This window comes from Schistocerca americana, chromosome 3 (genome assembly GCF_021461395.2).
Source record: "Schistocerca americana isolate TAMUIC-IGC-003095 chromosome 3, iqSchAmer2.1, whole genome shotgun sequence".
NCBI classification, from domain to species: domain Eukaryota; kingdom Metazoa; phylum Arthropoda; class Insecta; order Orthoptera; family Acrididae; genus Schistocerca; species Schistocerca americana.
Genome location: NC_060121.1, coordinates 539276210 through 539292456, shown reverse-complemented (window position 1 = coordinate 539292456; position 16247 = coordinate 539276210). Strand labels below are relative to the sequence as shown.

The window sequence follows — 16247 nt, the reverse complement described above, 5'->3', positions numbered from 1 at the left end:
ATTCCTCCCTCCAGTTACCATAGATGGTGCAAAAATTCCCCTTTCAGCAAAATGACCACCAGCGTAGCTTGAAGACATAGCCATAAATCAACGAGTAAATATAGTTTTTGTATCAACATCATACAGCGCGCTATTGAAGAATATTGCAGTAACTATAAAACTGTGGTTTGAATGTGCACATGATTAGTCGAGCAAGCCTGGTCAACTGGCCCACAATATCAGGAAGTCCTATACCATGAAAATTGTTTCCATGTTTACATTTATTTTTTGTGGCCCTGAGAAAACTGATGGAACTAAAACAGATTTCTTGCATTAAGGATGTGAATGTTGAGTAGTATGAAACTTCAGGTCATTTCTCTCTTTCTCTCATTAGTTTATTTTCAATAATTTACACCATCTCTACAATCAGTCTTCCATCTTTATGTTACAAAATTTACCAATAGTAGTATGTGTAATAGAAATAATAAGGATAATAATAATACCATAATAACAATACATTTATAGTAGAGTTTTATTGCCTGTGTAGAAAAAGCCAGTTTCATACATAGTTTGAGTAAAAAATGGCCATATGTATTTTCAAACTGTTTCCAGTTTCTGACAGTAAGCTGTTTCTTATTGAATGTGGGACAAATATGACAACACTTTTGATAGTAGCACATATTGTTTCACAGCAGTGTTTGAGCAAATTTCTGTTGGAATTTTAGTGGAAGTTGTATAGTCTACAGTTCACATTGCTTTAACAGACTTCCTTGGTTCAATTTTTATGCGGAAACCATCAGTACGTTTCAATATGATGTCTGCTTGCAATTTAAACTCTGACTCTTTTATGTCAGACACAATTTTGTAATTTCGCAGAACAGTTGAGAGGAGAATTTTCAGTTTCAACATGGCGTATTTGCGACCTGTAACGGAAGGAAAAAAAATGTTATAGTGAATTTGATTATATGAGAAATTTCTAAAAGTATAGTATTACATCACAATAATTGTGATTGTTTTATCCTTAAAACTTGTTTTAACAGATAACTATTTCACAAGAAATGTCTTGTTACAAAATAATTTTCTCATTCAACAATGACCATGTAGTGAAATAAGTATGATACAGTCCAGGAATAAAATGAAGCGAGCTGCTGAATAAAAAGAGGACATGAGAAAGAAAACTTATAGAAAGATACAATACCTAATAAAAAGGAAAAAGCCTCTTCCAAGACAGCATTTAGATGTAAGAAAGAAATAAAAGGCAAACAAAAACCAGTGTCAAACCTATAAGCCATTGAAAAACAGAAAACTAGATAATTTTTTCTCCCAGTGAATATGGAGAGAACAAGAAAGATATCAGAGGAATGTTTGAAATTATTAAGACAAATAATGGTAAAAAGCAAGAAAGGGTGCAAAACTTTAAAATTATTATGAAATAGGCTAGTGAAATAACCAATATGAAAGGTAATGAGTGTGCAGAAATGCAGGAAGTGGCGACAAAAAAGTTACATTACAACATGAGTCTTGGATCTTGCAAGTAGTGGTGGCTTGCATGCCTCAGTGATGCAGATAGCTACACCACAGGTACAACCCACTGGAGTGGTACTAGTGCAAAGTGGAAAGGCCAGACTAACCCAGACTAACCTAAGGTTTTTGAAGAGTGGAGGCCAACTTTTCAGTAGCTGTAGGAACAACAGTGTGGATGATTGATTGACCTATACATCAATAAACATTATTTTTCTCAAGAAGATGCAGTTCTATTGTGTGGTTATATGATGACAGCATCCTCTTCGATAAAATATCTGAGATGTAAAATAATCCCCCTTTTGGAACTCTGGATGTGGACTACTCAGAAGGATGTCATAATCAAGAAAAACAAAACTGGCATTCTGTGGGTTAGAGTGTGGAATTAGGTAGGTAGGTAGGTAGGTAGGTTTGAGAATTTAGAAAGGAAAATCTATAGCTTGAAGTTAGATATAGTGGGTATTACTGAAGTGCAGTACCAGGAAGAACAAGATTATGATCAATTGAGTACAGGAATGTAAATGCAAAATCAAATAAAGGGTAATGCAGGAATAGGTCTTATAATGAGCAAGGAAATGGGAACATAGGTGAGCTTCTATGAACAGTATAGTGAAGGCATTATCATAGCCAAGATAGATAGTCACTATAATAGTATAAGTTTATATGCTATCCATAATTAAAGTTCAACTGCACCCAAAATTACTTTTGCCATTAGAGTCATTATTCTTTTTTAATTCCCAGATCTGTATTTAATTTTTCTAAACCTAATAATGCTCTTGGTTGTCTAATTAAGCATCTAATTAAGAGTTTGAATAAATTAGCAAAATTATGAACGTGGAAATTTTACATGGAAGTTGGTACTCTTCCATGGAGGAATACAGTGTATTAATTAAGTAGTACCCTGAATTTTAATGCTTTCTTAACCAACTACCATTTAGTTAAGCCAGATTATTATTGGATTCAACTGATTAACTCTAATGTTAATTCTGACATTTACCATTTTATAAACTAATATGTAATTACAAAAAATCACAAAATATCATTATGCTGGTCTTTATTTACTCCACTCCACACAAATCTTGTCAGTCCACACCTAGTAAGCAAGTGCTTAACATTTCCATGTCGGTATCCACAGTTAAGTATAAAAGGCCATGCTTGGAAATCGCCATGACAACATATCTGTATCACTCATATCAGTATCATTGAAAGTTCACACATAACTATCACACAATCTTCATGTCTTTATTACAGTGCTTGTAAAAGCTGGCATCCTGATATTATCTAGCTGTAAGTTTAGTATATTTATGAAAGGTGTCTCCTAGTCTGCCCTTAATAATTGTGTTTTTACCTCTATCATATTAAATGTTTGGTGACTTACTTTGAGAACAATGCATAACTGACTAGTTTCTTATGAACTGTGCTCTGTAGAAGATTGATGTTAATGTCAATCATATGATCTCAAAATTTTTAGGTGTCAAACTTGTTAGTTGGGCAACAGCTCCCATCTCAGCAACAGCACATCAGAGCAAAGCAATTTGTCCGTGAGTTGTGATAAGCCTCTACATTTTAATAACTGTGTAGTGTATATTTCCACTGTTTATATTTACAGCAGGTGTTTGTTTTCAAGTGTACATCCTGTTACAGTATTAGAACTCATTAGTTGGATGGCAGCTCCCATCAGTGCAGCAGCAGTGTGTTTGTATCTACAGTTCGGCGCTTCAGAAACTGCAACTATATAATTCTGCCATCTTCAGTATGGATAGGGACTGTGACTGCTGTATTCAGGTGTGAGTGGCATTGGTGATTGTTTGCTCATGACTCCGGGTTTGCTGGCTTTGGTCATGCAGCCTGAGGCAGTTGTCAATGGGCATCACTGAGGAGGGGCTGGTCGTGAGGGAGCAGGGGGGGGGGGGGGGGGGGGAGGAGGAGGAGGGGGCAAGATATGACTTGAGAGTCCTTAGTGTACCCAAATTGGATCACTACTGTGACTACCCTGGTTACAAGGATGACACCTCCTCTTGGTCAAGTGGAAGGTTGTTTCAAGGTCTGGCAAGCAGTGAAAGACTTTCTGGGGGATTGATTGAAAGGCCTTGCCGGTTGTCTTCCAAACAGGTTCCAGGTGATGTCTATGGCTGACAAAGGCCCTGAGTCAAATGCAGTTGTTTGCTCTGTTCCAAAGGAAGACACCTGGCCCACAAGATCTGAGCATTCACAGAGGGTGAGATTACTAGTAATTGGGTGCTCCAGTGTTAGGTGCATTATGGGGCTCCTTAGGGATATGGCTGCCAAGGCGGTGTGCACTCAGTGTCATTCTGGTGCTTCCAGATGCCATGAAGAAGACAGGGTACAGCAAGCTGTAGAATGGTGGCTCACATTGGTACTAACGATGCTCATCACTTTGGATCAGAAGAGATTCTCTGTTTTGGGCTAGCCCAAGTGATAAAGACTATCAATCTTGACTGTGAGATGAAATTGGAGCTCATCATTTGTAGCATCATCAATGGACCAACTGTGGACCTTTGCTACAGACACAGTGGAAGGTCCGAATCAGAGGCTCAGACAGTTCTGTGACCATTTAGGTTGCAGATTTCTCAAACTGCATCAAAGAGTGCTGGAGATTTGGGTTTGCTAAATGGGACAGATGTCCACTATTCACATGGGTGGCTATATGGGGAATGGGGGCTGTGTAGAATGGACTGAGGTCTTTTCAGGTCAGACAGGGTGGTCAACCTTCTTTAGCTGCCATCCACTTTTGTATTTCTTTCAGTAGTAAAATTTTCTAACCACCAACCAGATCCACAGATATGGTGGTTTATAAAGTGTGGAAGCAACATTAATCCAATAAATTTATAAAGCAGAGTTACAACAAATGGAGGTATATAAGAACAATTACTCACCAAAGACTTTGTGTCAAGATTTTATGAAAACCTAATGAAATTGTTTTTAAAATACCTACCACCTGCCACACATTTTGAAAGCTGGAAAGCCCACTTGTGGGAGGTAGGGACCAGGTGACTACCACTGGGTTAGAAGGCCCCAGGAAAGTAAAGAATGGGCTTCAGTTTCAAAAGGTGTGGGACAAACACAGGAAGAGGACAGACATAGCAACAATCAGTATTAAGTTGTGAACTGTCATAGCTGTGTTGAGTAAGAACCAGAGCTCCAAGTGCCAATAGAAAGCACTGAAGCTCAAATCATTATAAGTACTGAAAGCAGGCTAAAGCTAGAGATAAGTTCAGCCAAAATTTTTGCAAAGGACCTAACAGCATTCAGAAAGAACAGATTAAATACACTTGGCAGTGGTGTGTTTGGTGCTGTGAGAAGTAGTTTATCTTGTGATGAAATTGCAGTAGATAGTTCCTGTGAATTAGTATGGGTAGAGGTTATACTTGACAACCAGAATAAATTAATAATTGGTTCCTTTTACTGACTCTCCAACTCAAGTGATACAGTTACCGAACATTTCAAAGAAAACTTGGGTCTCATATCAAATAGGTATCCCACTTACACTATTATAGTTGGTGGTGACTTCTACCTATCCTTGGCATGTTGATGAAAATACATGTTCAAGCTAGTGGTAAGTAGAAAACTTCATTAGAAATTGTACTAAATGCTTTCTCTAGAAATTATTTTGAGCAATTAGTTCAGGAGTCCACTCAAAGTGTAAATGGTTGGGAAAACATACTCAGCCTCTTAGTAACAAATAACCCCCAGTAAATATGAAGCACTGTGATATATACGTGTCATTTAGCTGATAAAAATTAGCTTGACGCCTTCCTAGGAGTCAGTCTCCACTATTTCCCAACTAATTCTGTAATTGTAGAACAGATGTGGCTTAAATTCAGAAGAAACAGTATTGGTGATAATTGAAGGATTTATACTGAATAAATTAATAAAAGATGGTACTGAATGCAAATCATACCTAAAACAGGTCAGAACACTGTTGCAGAAGTAATGAGAAAAATATGCCAAATTTAAAACATCAAGAAGTATCCAAGACTGGCAATGTTTTACTGAAGCCTGAAACTTAGCCTGGACTTAAATGTGATAGCTTCTACAATGAAAAACTGTCTCAAATTTGACTGAAAATCAAGGGAGATTCTGGTCATATGTAAGGTACACCAGCTGCAAGACACAATCACTACTTTCAGATTCAGATTCAGATTCTTTATTAGTCATTCAGCATTGTTACATGCAATAGACTTCGTCAGTTCACTTAACCTATTAATTTTACAAAAAAAAATTTTTACACATTTAAGTTGATATTAGGCATTTCTAAAAATTCTTCTAATGAATAGAATGGATTGGTTAACAAGAAGTTATGAACATTGTCTTTAAATAATTTGTCAGGCTTGATTGACCCATTTTTAGACAATTTGTTATATATTTTAATTGCCATATACTTATGACTATTGTTAGTTTTAGCTAATCTATTTTGTGGCAACAGCAGAGAAGTACACGTTCTTGTATAGTAGCCATGTCTTTCATTTGTTACACTTAAATTAGGTAGTTCAGCAAGTATGTAGTTAACACTGTCAAGAATATATAAATTAATTACTGTTAAAATTCTATATTTAGTGAACAATGGTTTACAATGTGTTCTATTATCTACCTTAGCCATTACTCTGATTGCTTTCTTCTGGATCACCATAATTTCATTTATTTTTCTGCTGTTTCCCCAGAGTATTAACCCATACCTTAAAACAGATTGAAAAAAGGCAAAGTACGCTGTCCTTACGTACTCAAATGTCACACAACACATCAGTCTCTTCAACAAATATATAACTCTTGACAACCTAACCACTATGTGATCAACATGAGAGTTCCATGTTAGACTGTTGTCAAGTACAATACCTAAAAACTTTGCCTTTTGTTTTTCTATTTTTGTAGTCTTTGATAGACTGAACCACATATTCTGGGTCTTTTCCTCATTTAATAGCAGACCATTGGCATTAAACGATGATGTTGCATTTTCTTTTGCCAATTTCATATCACTTACAAGGTTATCAAGTACATGGTTTACAGATAGAAAAGTTGTGTCATCTGCATACATATATGTCTTTACATCTATATTTCCTGGTAAGTCATTTATGTGTACAAGGAAAAGAAGTGGTCCCAATTTAGATCCCTGTGGCACTCCATGTTGAACCTCGAGTATGTTTGACAGATGACTTCCTGAACTCACCACCTGGTTCCTTTTATTGAGGTATGATTTGATGAGTTTTAAACTTTTATCACATATTCCATAGTACTCAAGTTTAGAGAGCAGAAGTGAGTGGTCAACACAGTCAAAAGCTTTGCTCAGATCACATAAGGTTACCTGTGCGTGCGCATGGTCCTCAAATGCCGCTAGAATGTCTCTGACTAAGAGCTCTATGGCATGTATAGCTGACCTTCCTTTTCTGTAACCAAACTGTGATGCACTTAACATACCATTTAGTTCTAGGTACTCATACATCTGCTTATATATTATGCCTTCAAAGACTTTTCCTAGTACTGGAATTAGTGAAATTGGTCTGTAGTTTGCAGGATCTGATTTGACACCCTTCTTAAAGACTGGAGTTACCTTGGATAGTTTGAGAGGATCAGGAAAAAACCCTTCTATGAGACACAGGTTTATAGAATATGTTAATGGTGCTGCAATGTAATGTATGATTTCTTTCAATAGATTGTTTGACATATTAAAAATATCTGTACTGTATGAATTTTTCATTTCTTTGACTATTTTAAGAACTTCATGTTGGCATACCTCTCTGAAGTGTTTCAATGATGATCCGGCCCTATTATGATTTAGGTTTGCTCTCTTCAGATAATCTATACATGTTACATTGGGTTTACTGATCAGCTTTTTGATATCATCAGCACTGCTTACAAAATATTTATTGAATGTATCTGCTGGTATTGGGACTGTCTTGTCGAAGTTTCTTACTTCACCTTTAACAGTATTAATTACTGACCAGGCTGTTTTGCATTGGTTTTTACTATTTTTATGAAATTTGTGTTGTATCTTAGTTTCGCTAATTGCAACTCTTTCTTATACAGTTTCTTAGTGATTTTTTCGAGATCCTTAATTTCATTAGAATTGTTTACTTTGGCAAGGCGCTTCAACAGCAGTAGCTTATTTTTTAGATTCTCCAGTTCTTTGGTGTACCAAAATTTACCTTTTCTTGTTTTATGGTATTTCTTTTGAACAAGATGGGCTTTTAAAATACATGTTAAGTAATTGTGGAATGTTTCATAAACTGTTTGGGCACTGGAATCACAGTTTTGAAATAATTTGTCCCAGTTTGTTATGCTCAACTGGTGTGTTAGTTTTATGAGATTGTGTTTTGTTAATATTAAGGTATTAGATTTTGTTAACTTTTGTCCAGCCTTGCTCTCATCTCCTTTTATAAAATGTCTTAACTTTACTGTTAACATGGAGTGGTCTGAGAAAACAAACTCCTTTACCTTGGTGGAGTACATATCACGAGCACAGTTGACAAAAGCATTATCCAAGCACGCTTGTAGTCTTGTTGGTTCTGAATTTACATGATGGAAGTTGTGCTGCCTCAGCATATTCAGTAACTTATTTACACTGGGTTTGTTACATGTTACATCAAAGCTTGAATTAAAGTCTCCCCCAATTACAGTTACATACTTTTTCCATTTCGTTATGTAGCAGAGTACACTGTCTAAATTATCTAAAAAAGTTTTATCATCTGAGTCAGGGGAATGGTAGATACATACTATGATAAGTTTCATTATATCACATATGATCCCGGTAATTTCAAAGTGTTTCTCTACACATGCCCAACTAAGATCTAGTTCTCTACACTCTATTTCATTTGAAACATAGATAACAGTACCACCATTACGGTACTGAGATCTGCAAAAACTGTTTCCATATTTATAACCTTCTGGTACATAATATTGTATTTGTTCTGGTTTAAGCCAATGTTCTGATATACATAAGAAAGAATACTTATTCTGTGGCAATGACTCATCCAGAATTTCAATTTTATTTTCAAGACCCTGAATGTTTAAAAATAGGATGTTGTTGTGACTTATCTGTGAGTTAGCAGGCTGGTTTTTCACATTTTTATTTTCTTCTTGGCTTGAAACCATAAAAAATTATCACTGAATGACACAGATGTATTTTTCCTTTGGGTCCTCCTTAAGCATTGCTGTGTTGCTGCTCCAGTCGTTGTTGGTTCTGTTACTGCTGCTGCTTCTGCTGATAATGATGGTGCTGCTTCTGTTTCACTTATTTCTGGTGTTTGTTGTTCCATAACTGCTGTGCCTTTCTGTGAATTATTAACATTTGGAGTGTTCACTTGCATTAATAAAATTTCACATTTGTCTTGGAGAGGTGTAGCTTCACTGATAGCAGATTTCACATTGGAATCTACAGGATACACACACTTCCTGTCCATGAGAGGTATGACTTTTCTATCATCACACTGCACATTTGAGATTTTATTTACAAGTTCTAAAATTTTGGTTACTATTATGTTTTTTCCCAGTACATTTAGATGGGAACCATGTGTTGTGTGAAATCTTTTCCCTAAATTGCTGATGTTCACAAATGTTACATTTTCAAACCGCTTGCAAATATTTTGCATCTCTTTATTTGCAGTTTCAATTTCTTTATTTACACAGGACCATTCTATCAAGTCGTAACGGTGTGGCACTGAAAAAACAATAACATTTGTTCCTCTCAGCTCATACAGTTTTCTTTTTAGCGAGATTAAGAGATCGTTTTTTTCGTTCCTAGCTATATCATTTGATCCCACCAGGAAGATGGAAAAGTCCTTTTTGCTCAATGAGGAAATTTTTTCTTGACTCATTGACGTAGCAGCACTGAATTTTGCTCCTGGTTTTATTGTACAGTTAAAACTAAAATTCTGACTACTTGTACGCCGAAATTCAGCGGCTGTATTTCGTCCTTGGCTGTCGGCATACAGTTCAATTTTACCGGTACTTGCTGTTCCGAGATTGCCTGTTTTCTGCCTATCTTTGCAGTAAGCGAAGTCTTGTTTGGCACTATTTATTGTGTCTTTTTTGCTAACACATGTCGATATTGTCTCAGTAGAGCAGCTTAGCGGTGGAAGATTTTTCGTGAGCACTTTCACTGTGCAATACCAATGATAATGTTACTAATGTCAGTGCCATAAAACTGGAGTTATTAAACACAGTTTTCCAAAATTCTTTCACCAAAGAAGACAAAGTAAATACTTCAGAGTCAAATCAGTAACAGCTGCCAACATGAGTTACTTAGAATGAGATATCCTCACACAGTGAAGCAACTTAAATTGCTTAATAAAGGTAAATCTTCTGGTCCAGATTAGTATACCATATAGGTTCATCTCATAGTATGCTGACACAATAGCCCCATACTTAGCATCAAATACAACCAGTCGCTTGATGAAAAATCCACACCTAAAGACTAGAAAAATCCACAGATCACACCAATACTAAAAAAATAAAATAAGATTAATCAGATGAATTACAGACCCATATCACTGACATCAAATGTCAGTAAGATTTTGGAACATATACTCTGTTCAAACGTTATGTATTACTTCAAAGGTAATGGTCTGTTGAGACACAGACAGCAAGGATTCAAAAAATTTTATTCTTGTAAAACACAATACCATAATTCTTTATTCACACTAAGTAAGGAGTGCTACTGACAGCATATCTCAAACTGATTCCATGCCTCTAGATTTCCAGAATGGTTCTGAGACCATTCCACACAACAGACTTCTAATCAAATAGACTGCCTATGAAGTATCACTTCAGTTATGTTACCATATTCTTGACTTCCTGTCAGGAAGGTCACAGTACATAGTAATTTATGGAAAATAATCAAGTAAAATAGAAGTGACGGCTGGAATTCTCCAAGAAAGTATCATAGGCACTTCCTATTCCTAATCTGTATGAATTTTACCATCAAGTTAAGTTATCAGAAGATCAAAATCCAATGCAAAATGACTTAGACAGGAGATATCTGTATGGTGTGAAAAGTGACAATTGCTGCTGAAAAAGGAAAAGTGTGAGGTCATCCACGTGAGTGCTAAAAGAAATCCATTAAATTTTGGTTACACAATAAGTCACACATATCTAAAGGCTGTTGATTCAACTAAATACCTAACAATTACAATTACATACTACTTAAACTAGAAAAATCACATAGATAATGTTGTGGGGAAGGCAAAAAAAGGAAGTTTTATTGGCTTCGCACCTCAAAGATGCAGGAGGCCTACTAAAGAGACTCTCTATACTACACTTGTCTGTCCTCTGCTAGATTACTGCTGTATAGTACGGGCTCTTTACTGGATAGAACTGATGGAGTACATTGAAAAATTCCAAAGAAGGGCAGCTTGTTTTGTTTTGTTTTGTTTCAAAATAGGGGAGAGAGTGTTATGGATATGATAAGCAAATTTGGGTGGCAATCATTACAAAAAAGGTGTTTTTCATTGCAGCAAGATATTTTCATGAAATTTCAATCACCAGCTGCTCTTGTGAATGTAAAAATATTTTACTGTGACCAACCTACATAGGGAGTAATGATCATTATAGTACAATAAGGGAAATCAGTATTTTTAAGGAAAGTTTTGATGTACATTTTCCCCATGTGCTATTAGAGTGTGGAATAGTGGAGAAGTAGTGTGAAGGTGGTTGATGGAATCTCTACCAGGCACCTAAGTGTGAATTGCAGAGTATTCATGTAGATGAAAATGTAGATGAAATGTATGTGCTAGCCTAATGTTTGTGAAATACAAACAGAAGTGTAAGATAAAATGGTAATCATTTGAATGTTATCTGGACAGAATAAAAGTGCAAACTTATGAAACTTAAATCAATGGTGTTGTGTCTGTTATTGAACTGGGAGACCATTAAGTGCAGGAAATGCAAAATGGCAAAATAGGAATGGCTGGACAAGAAATGCAAGGACTTATAAGTGTGCTTAACAAGGTGAACTTTGAAAAAAAAAAAAGAAAGAGAGGAAGCTGTATGAATATAAAGAGCTCTGATAGCAAGCCTGTTCTAAGAACAGAAAGCTGAAAGGCAGATGGAACATACAGAAGGGTTATGCACTGGAAATGAACTTGAGGGTAATATTATAGAAATGGTGAGAAAATAGATGAAGATGTGTGGGAGATATGGTACTAAGATGTGAGTTTGACAGAACACTGAAAGACCTATGTCAAAACAAGGCCTGTGGAGTAGACGACATTTTCTTAGAATTATTAAGGTCCTTGGGAGAATCATCCATGAAAAAACTATTCTGCTTGGTGTGTGAGATGTATGATACAAGGAATATACCTCCAGACCTTGAGAAGACTATAATTGCAAATCCAAAGGTAGCAGGTGTGAATGTTACCTAACTATCAGTTTAACAAATCACGGTTGCAAAATACTGAAATAGTGATACAAATTATTTACAGAAGGATTGAAAAATTGGTAGAAGCCAAACTTGGAGAAGATCATTTTGGCTTCCTGAGAAATTTAGTAACATGAGAGACAATACTGACACTGTGATAGCTCTCAGAAGATAAGTTAAGCACAGGCAGACCTACGTTTATACCATTTGTAGATTTAGAGATCACATTTGATAATGTTGACTGGAAAGCACACTTTGAAATTCTGAAGGTAGTAGAGGTTAAACACAGAAAGCAAAAAGTTATTTACAACTTGTACAGAGACCAGACTGTGATTATGAGTCCAAGAACATAAGAGGGAAGCAGTATTTGATAAGTAGAGGCAGGCCTACATTTACACCATTTGTATATTTAGAGAACGCTTTTGACAATGATGACTGGAATGCATGCTTTGAAATTCTGAAGGTAGCAGAGGTTAAATACAGGAAGCAAATGGTTGTTCAGAACTTGCACAGAAACCAGACTACAGTTATAGGAGTCAAAGGACATGAGAGGGAAGCAGTATTTGACAAGGGAGTGATAAGAGGGCTGCAGCCTATCTCCAGTGTTATTCACTCTGCACCTTGAGCAAACAGTAACAGAAGTAGATGAAGATGAGTGGCAAATATTTATATGTTCTTGCACATTTTAATATATATGCGATTATTTTATACTTTTAATCATCATATAACATGTCACTTTTCAGTTTTTAATCCATCTTGGATTATTATATTGTAATTAATAATATTAGTCATGTCAAAGTTTATATTATTATTATTATTATTATTGTTGTTGTTGTTGTTGTTGTTGTTATTATTGTGTTAACACTGACAACACCAATTGCATGTACATATGCTCAACAGTGGAATGAAACATCTGTATTTGTATTTCTGTTGATCGTATCACTTTCATTGTGTAACAATTGACTTCCCTAAAATCAAATTGTACAGTCTATATGATAGAAAATAAAAATGTCTGATAAAAGTCCAATACAATACTACTGTACACAGCCAAAATCTAAATAAATAGTTATTAACAATGACTTACCAACACAACTCCTTGGTCCAGCACTAAATGGAATGTAACCATAATAATGCCTGTTTTGCATTTTTTCTGGTAAGAAGTTGTCTGGATTAAATTCTTCTGGATTAGGGTAGATCTCTGGATTGCGATGTACCTTGTATGTTCCAATCACAACTGTGCAGCCAGCAGGGAGAAGATAGTCACCTGATGCTGCAACAGTTTTGAACAATTAGTTCAGGAGCTCAATCAGTGTAAATGGTTGCAAAAACATACTCGGCCTCTTAGCAAGAGATAATCCTGAGCACAAGGCAAGTGTCATGATTGATATGGGTATCAGTGACCACTAGGTTGTTGTAGAGAGACTGAATACTGTAACATCCAAACACACCAAAAGTAAACACAAAATACATTTATTTAAAAAAAGCAGATAAAAATTCACTTGATACCTTCCCAAGAGACAGTTTCCATTCCTTCTAATCTCATTATGTAAGCATAGCCCAATTCAAGAAATAGTGTCAACAGTAACTGAGAGATTTTTAGCAAATAAATTAATAAGTGATGATACTGATCAACCATAGTACACAAAGCAGGTCATAACACGGTTGCAGAAGCAACAAAAAAAGTATGCAAAATCCCCAAGATTGTCACAGTTTTACAGAAGGTCAAAATTTAATACAACCTTCAATGTGAGATGCTTTTATAGTTTCCACAGCAAAATCTTGTCCCAAAATGTGGTAGTAAAAAAAAAGAGATTTTGATTATATGTCAACTACACCAGCAGCAAGACACAATGAATTGCTTCACTGTGTGATGACAATGGTGACACTACTGAGGACAGTACTACTAAGACAGTGTTACTAAACATGATTTACTGAAATTCCTTCACCAAAGAAGATGAAGCAGATATTCCAGAATCCGAATCAACTGCAACACAACTAACTGAGAAGTAGATATCCTCAGTATAGCAAAGCAGCTTAAATCACTTAATAAAGGAAAGGCCTCCAGTCCAGATTGTATACCAGTCAGCTTCCTTTCAGTTTGTCCTGTACAATAATCCATACTTAGCAATCATGTACAGCCACTTGCCTGTTGAAAGATTTGTACCTAAAGACTAGAAAATTGCACAACTCACACCAATACACAAAAAAGGAAATAGGAGTAATCCACTGATTTACTGACCCATATCAATAATGCTGGTTTGCAGTAGGATTTTGAACAGACTGTGTTCAGACATTATGAATTACTTCAAAGAAAATGATTTATTGACAAACAGCCAACATGGGTTCAGAAAATACCATTCTTCTGAAAAAAAAAAAAAAACTAGCTTCTTATTCCCACACAGTAATGAAAGCTATTAACAGGGGACGTCAAATTGATTCCATATTTTTAGATTTGCAGAAGGATTTGGAAACAGTTCCTCACAAGTGACTTCTAATCAAGTTGCTTGCCTATGGAGTAGTGTCTCAGTTGTGTGACTGGTTTCACAATTTCCTGTCAGAAATGTCATAGTTCATAGTAACCGATGGAAAGTCATCACGTAAAACAGAGGTAGTATCTTGTGTCCCCCAAGGAAGTATTATAAGCCCTCTGCTGTTTCATAAGGAAGTCTTATAGGCCCCCTGCTGTTCTTGATCTACATGAATAGTTTAGGAGACAATCCGCTCTTAGATTGTTTGCAGATGATGCCATCATTATTGTCTAGTAAAATCATCAGGAGATCAAAACCAGTTGCAAATTCAAACTATCTGTATGGTGCAAAAACTGGCAATAGACTCTAAATAATGAAAAGTGTGAAGTCATCCACATGAGTACTAAAAGGAATTCATTACATTTCAGTTGCATGATAAATCACACAAATCAAAAGGCTGTAAATTCAACTAAATACTTAGGAATTACAATTATGAATATCTTAACTTGGAGTCATTACACAGACAATGTTGTGGGGAGAGTAAACAAAAGAGTGCAATTTATTGGCAAAACAATTAAAAATGCAAGAGGTCTATTAAAGAGACGCTTACACTAAGCTTGTCTGCTCTCTTCTGGAGTACTGCTGTGCAGTGTGGGATTTGCCTCAGATAGGACTGATGGAGGACATTGAAAAAGTTCAGAGAAGAGCAGTTTGTTTTGTATTATCATAAATTGGGGGAGATAGTGCTACTGATATGATAAGTAAATTGTGGCGAAAATCACTGAAACAAAGGAGCTTTTTGTTGTGGCCGAATCTCATCATGAAATTTCAATCACAATCTTTCTCCTCAGAGTGTGAAAATTTTTTGTTGGTGCCCACCTGCACAGGGAGAAATGATCATCATAATAAAATAAAAGAAATCAAAGCTTGCAGAAAAAGATTTAAGTGTTCATTTTTTCCATATGCTGTTCAAGATTGGACTGGTAAATGAATAGCTTGAAGGTGGTTCGATGAATCCTCTGCTAGGCATGAAACTGTTATTGAGAGAGTAATCATGTGACTGTAGATGTTGTTGATTAGTAAGTATGATAATATTAAATATTGATAGAACTTGATAAAGAATTTAAATTTACGAAGTTCTTGAAAAGACTACAAAGGTCTTTTTCTCCTGAATTTTCTTCAAGAATTTAATGAGATAGTGGTTGACCCTTAGTACTATTATTTGATCATACCTACCATCTGATTTTGATCTTTTATGCAATGCCTTATTTTGTGACATTTTCATATCTACAGAATTGAGAATATGACATAAGTTCGAGTAAATGTTGTGATATTTTTTAAATATTTGTTTCTCTGTATTAGAATAATAATTATTAAGATAAAATTATTTTGTTGGATGTTAATAAATTTGTCACAGTAACCTTAATGCAAATTGTTTAAATTAGGTCCAATGATTTACAGGCACAAAAATCCACAGGATTAATGTTTACAGAAAGTTTGGGACATTTGTTACACATAGAGAGGATATCTGAATTAGGGGAAATTACACATGGATAAGATTAAACTGACTTCACAAATTGCAACAATTTCTAAATATCAGCAAGTCTTCAGAAATATTTCTTGACTGACTTTGCATTTAATTTTGCACAACCATTGTTCTCTTAACATACGTAACCCAGAAGTCAAAATAATAGTGTGTGGCAAAATGCACCTCATCCCATTATTAGTTTGTCCAATTTGTGAATGGAGTTGGGAAGAACTGATTGATCTTATGCTTCCATGTGCAGCTTAATCTCGTATATCAAGTGCTTATGATGCTCATACAAAAATGATGTGAATACAATAAAATTTTATACAGTGTATGCTGAGTACTGACTCCCTAAATTTTCTACAACATAATAAATACATTG

At 35.5% G+C, this 16247-nt stretch overlaps 1 protein-coding gene across 2 annotated transcripts in view; it reads right to left on the bottom strand.

The window, feature by feature from the left end:
* Nucleotides 1-493: 493 nt before the first annotated feature.
* LOC124605256 (cytochrome P450 4g15-like) overlaps nt 494-16247 on the bottom strand; it is a 162300-nt gene continuing 146546 nt past the window's right edge. For both annotated transcript variants that reach the window (XM_047136815.1, XM_047136816.1), the window contains exons 12-13: nt 12954-13139; nt 494-902 (exon numbers count right to left, since the gene is read on the bottom strand). In XM_047136815.1, coding sequence (XP_046992771.1) covers nt 727-902; nt 12954-13139 — 362 coding nt within the window. In that variant the 3' untranslated portion in view covers nt 494-726. The remainder of the gene's footprint in view (nt 903-12953; nt 13140-16247) is intronic.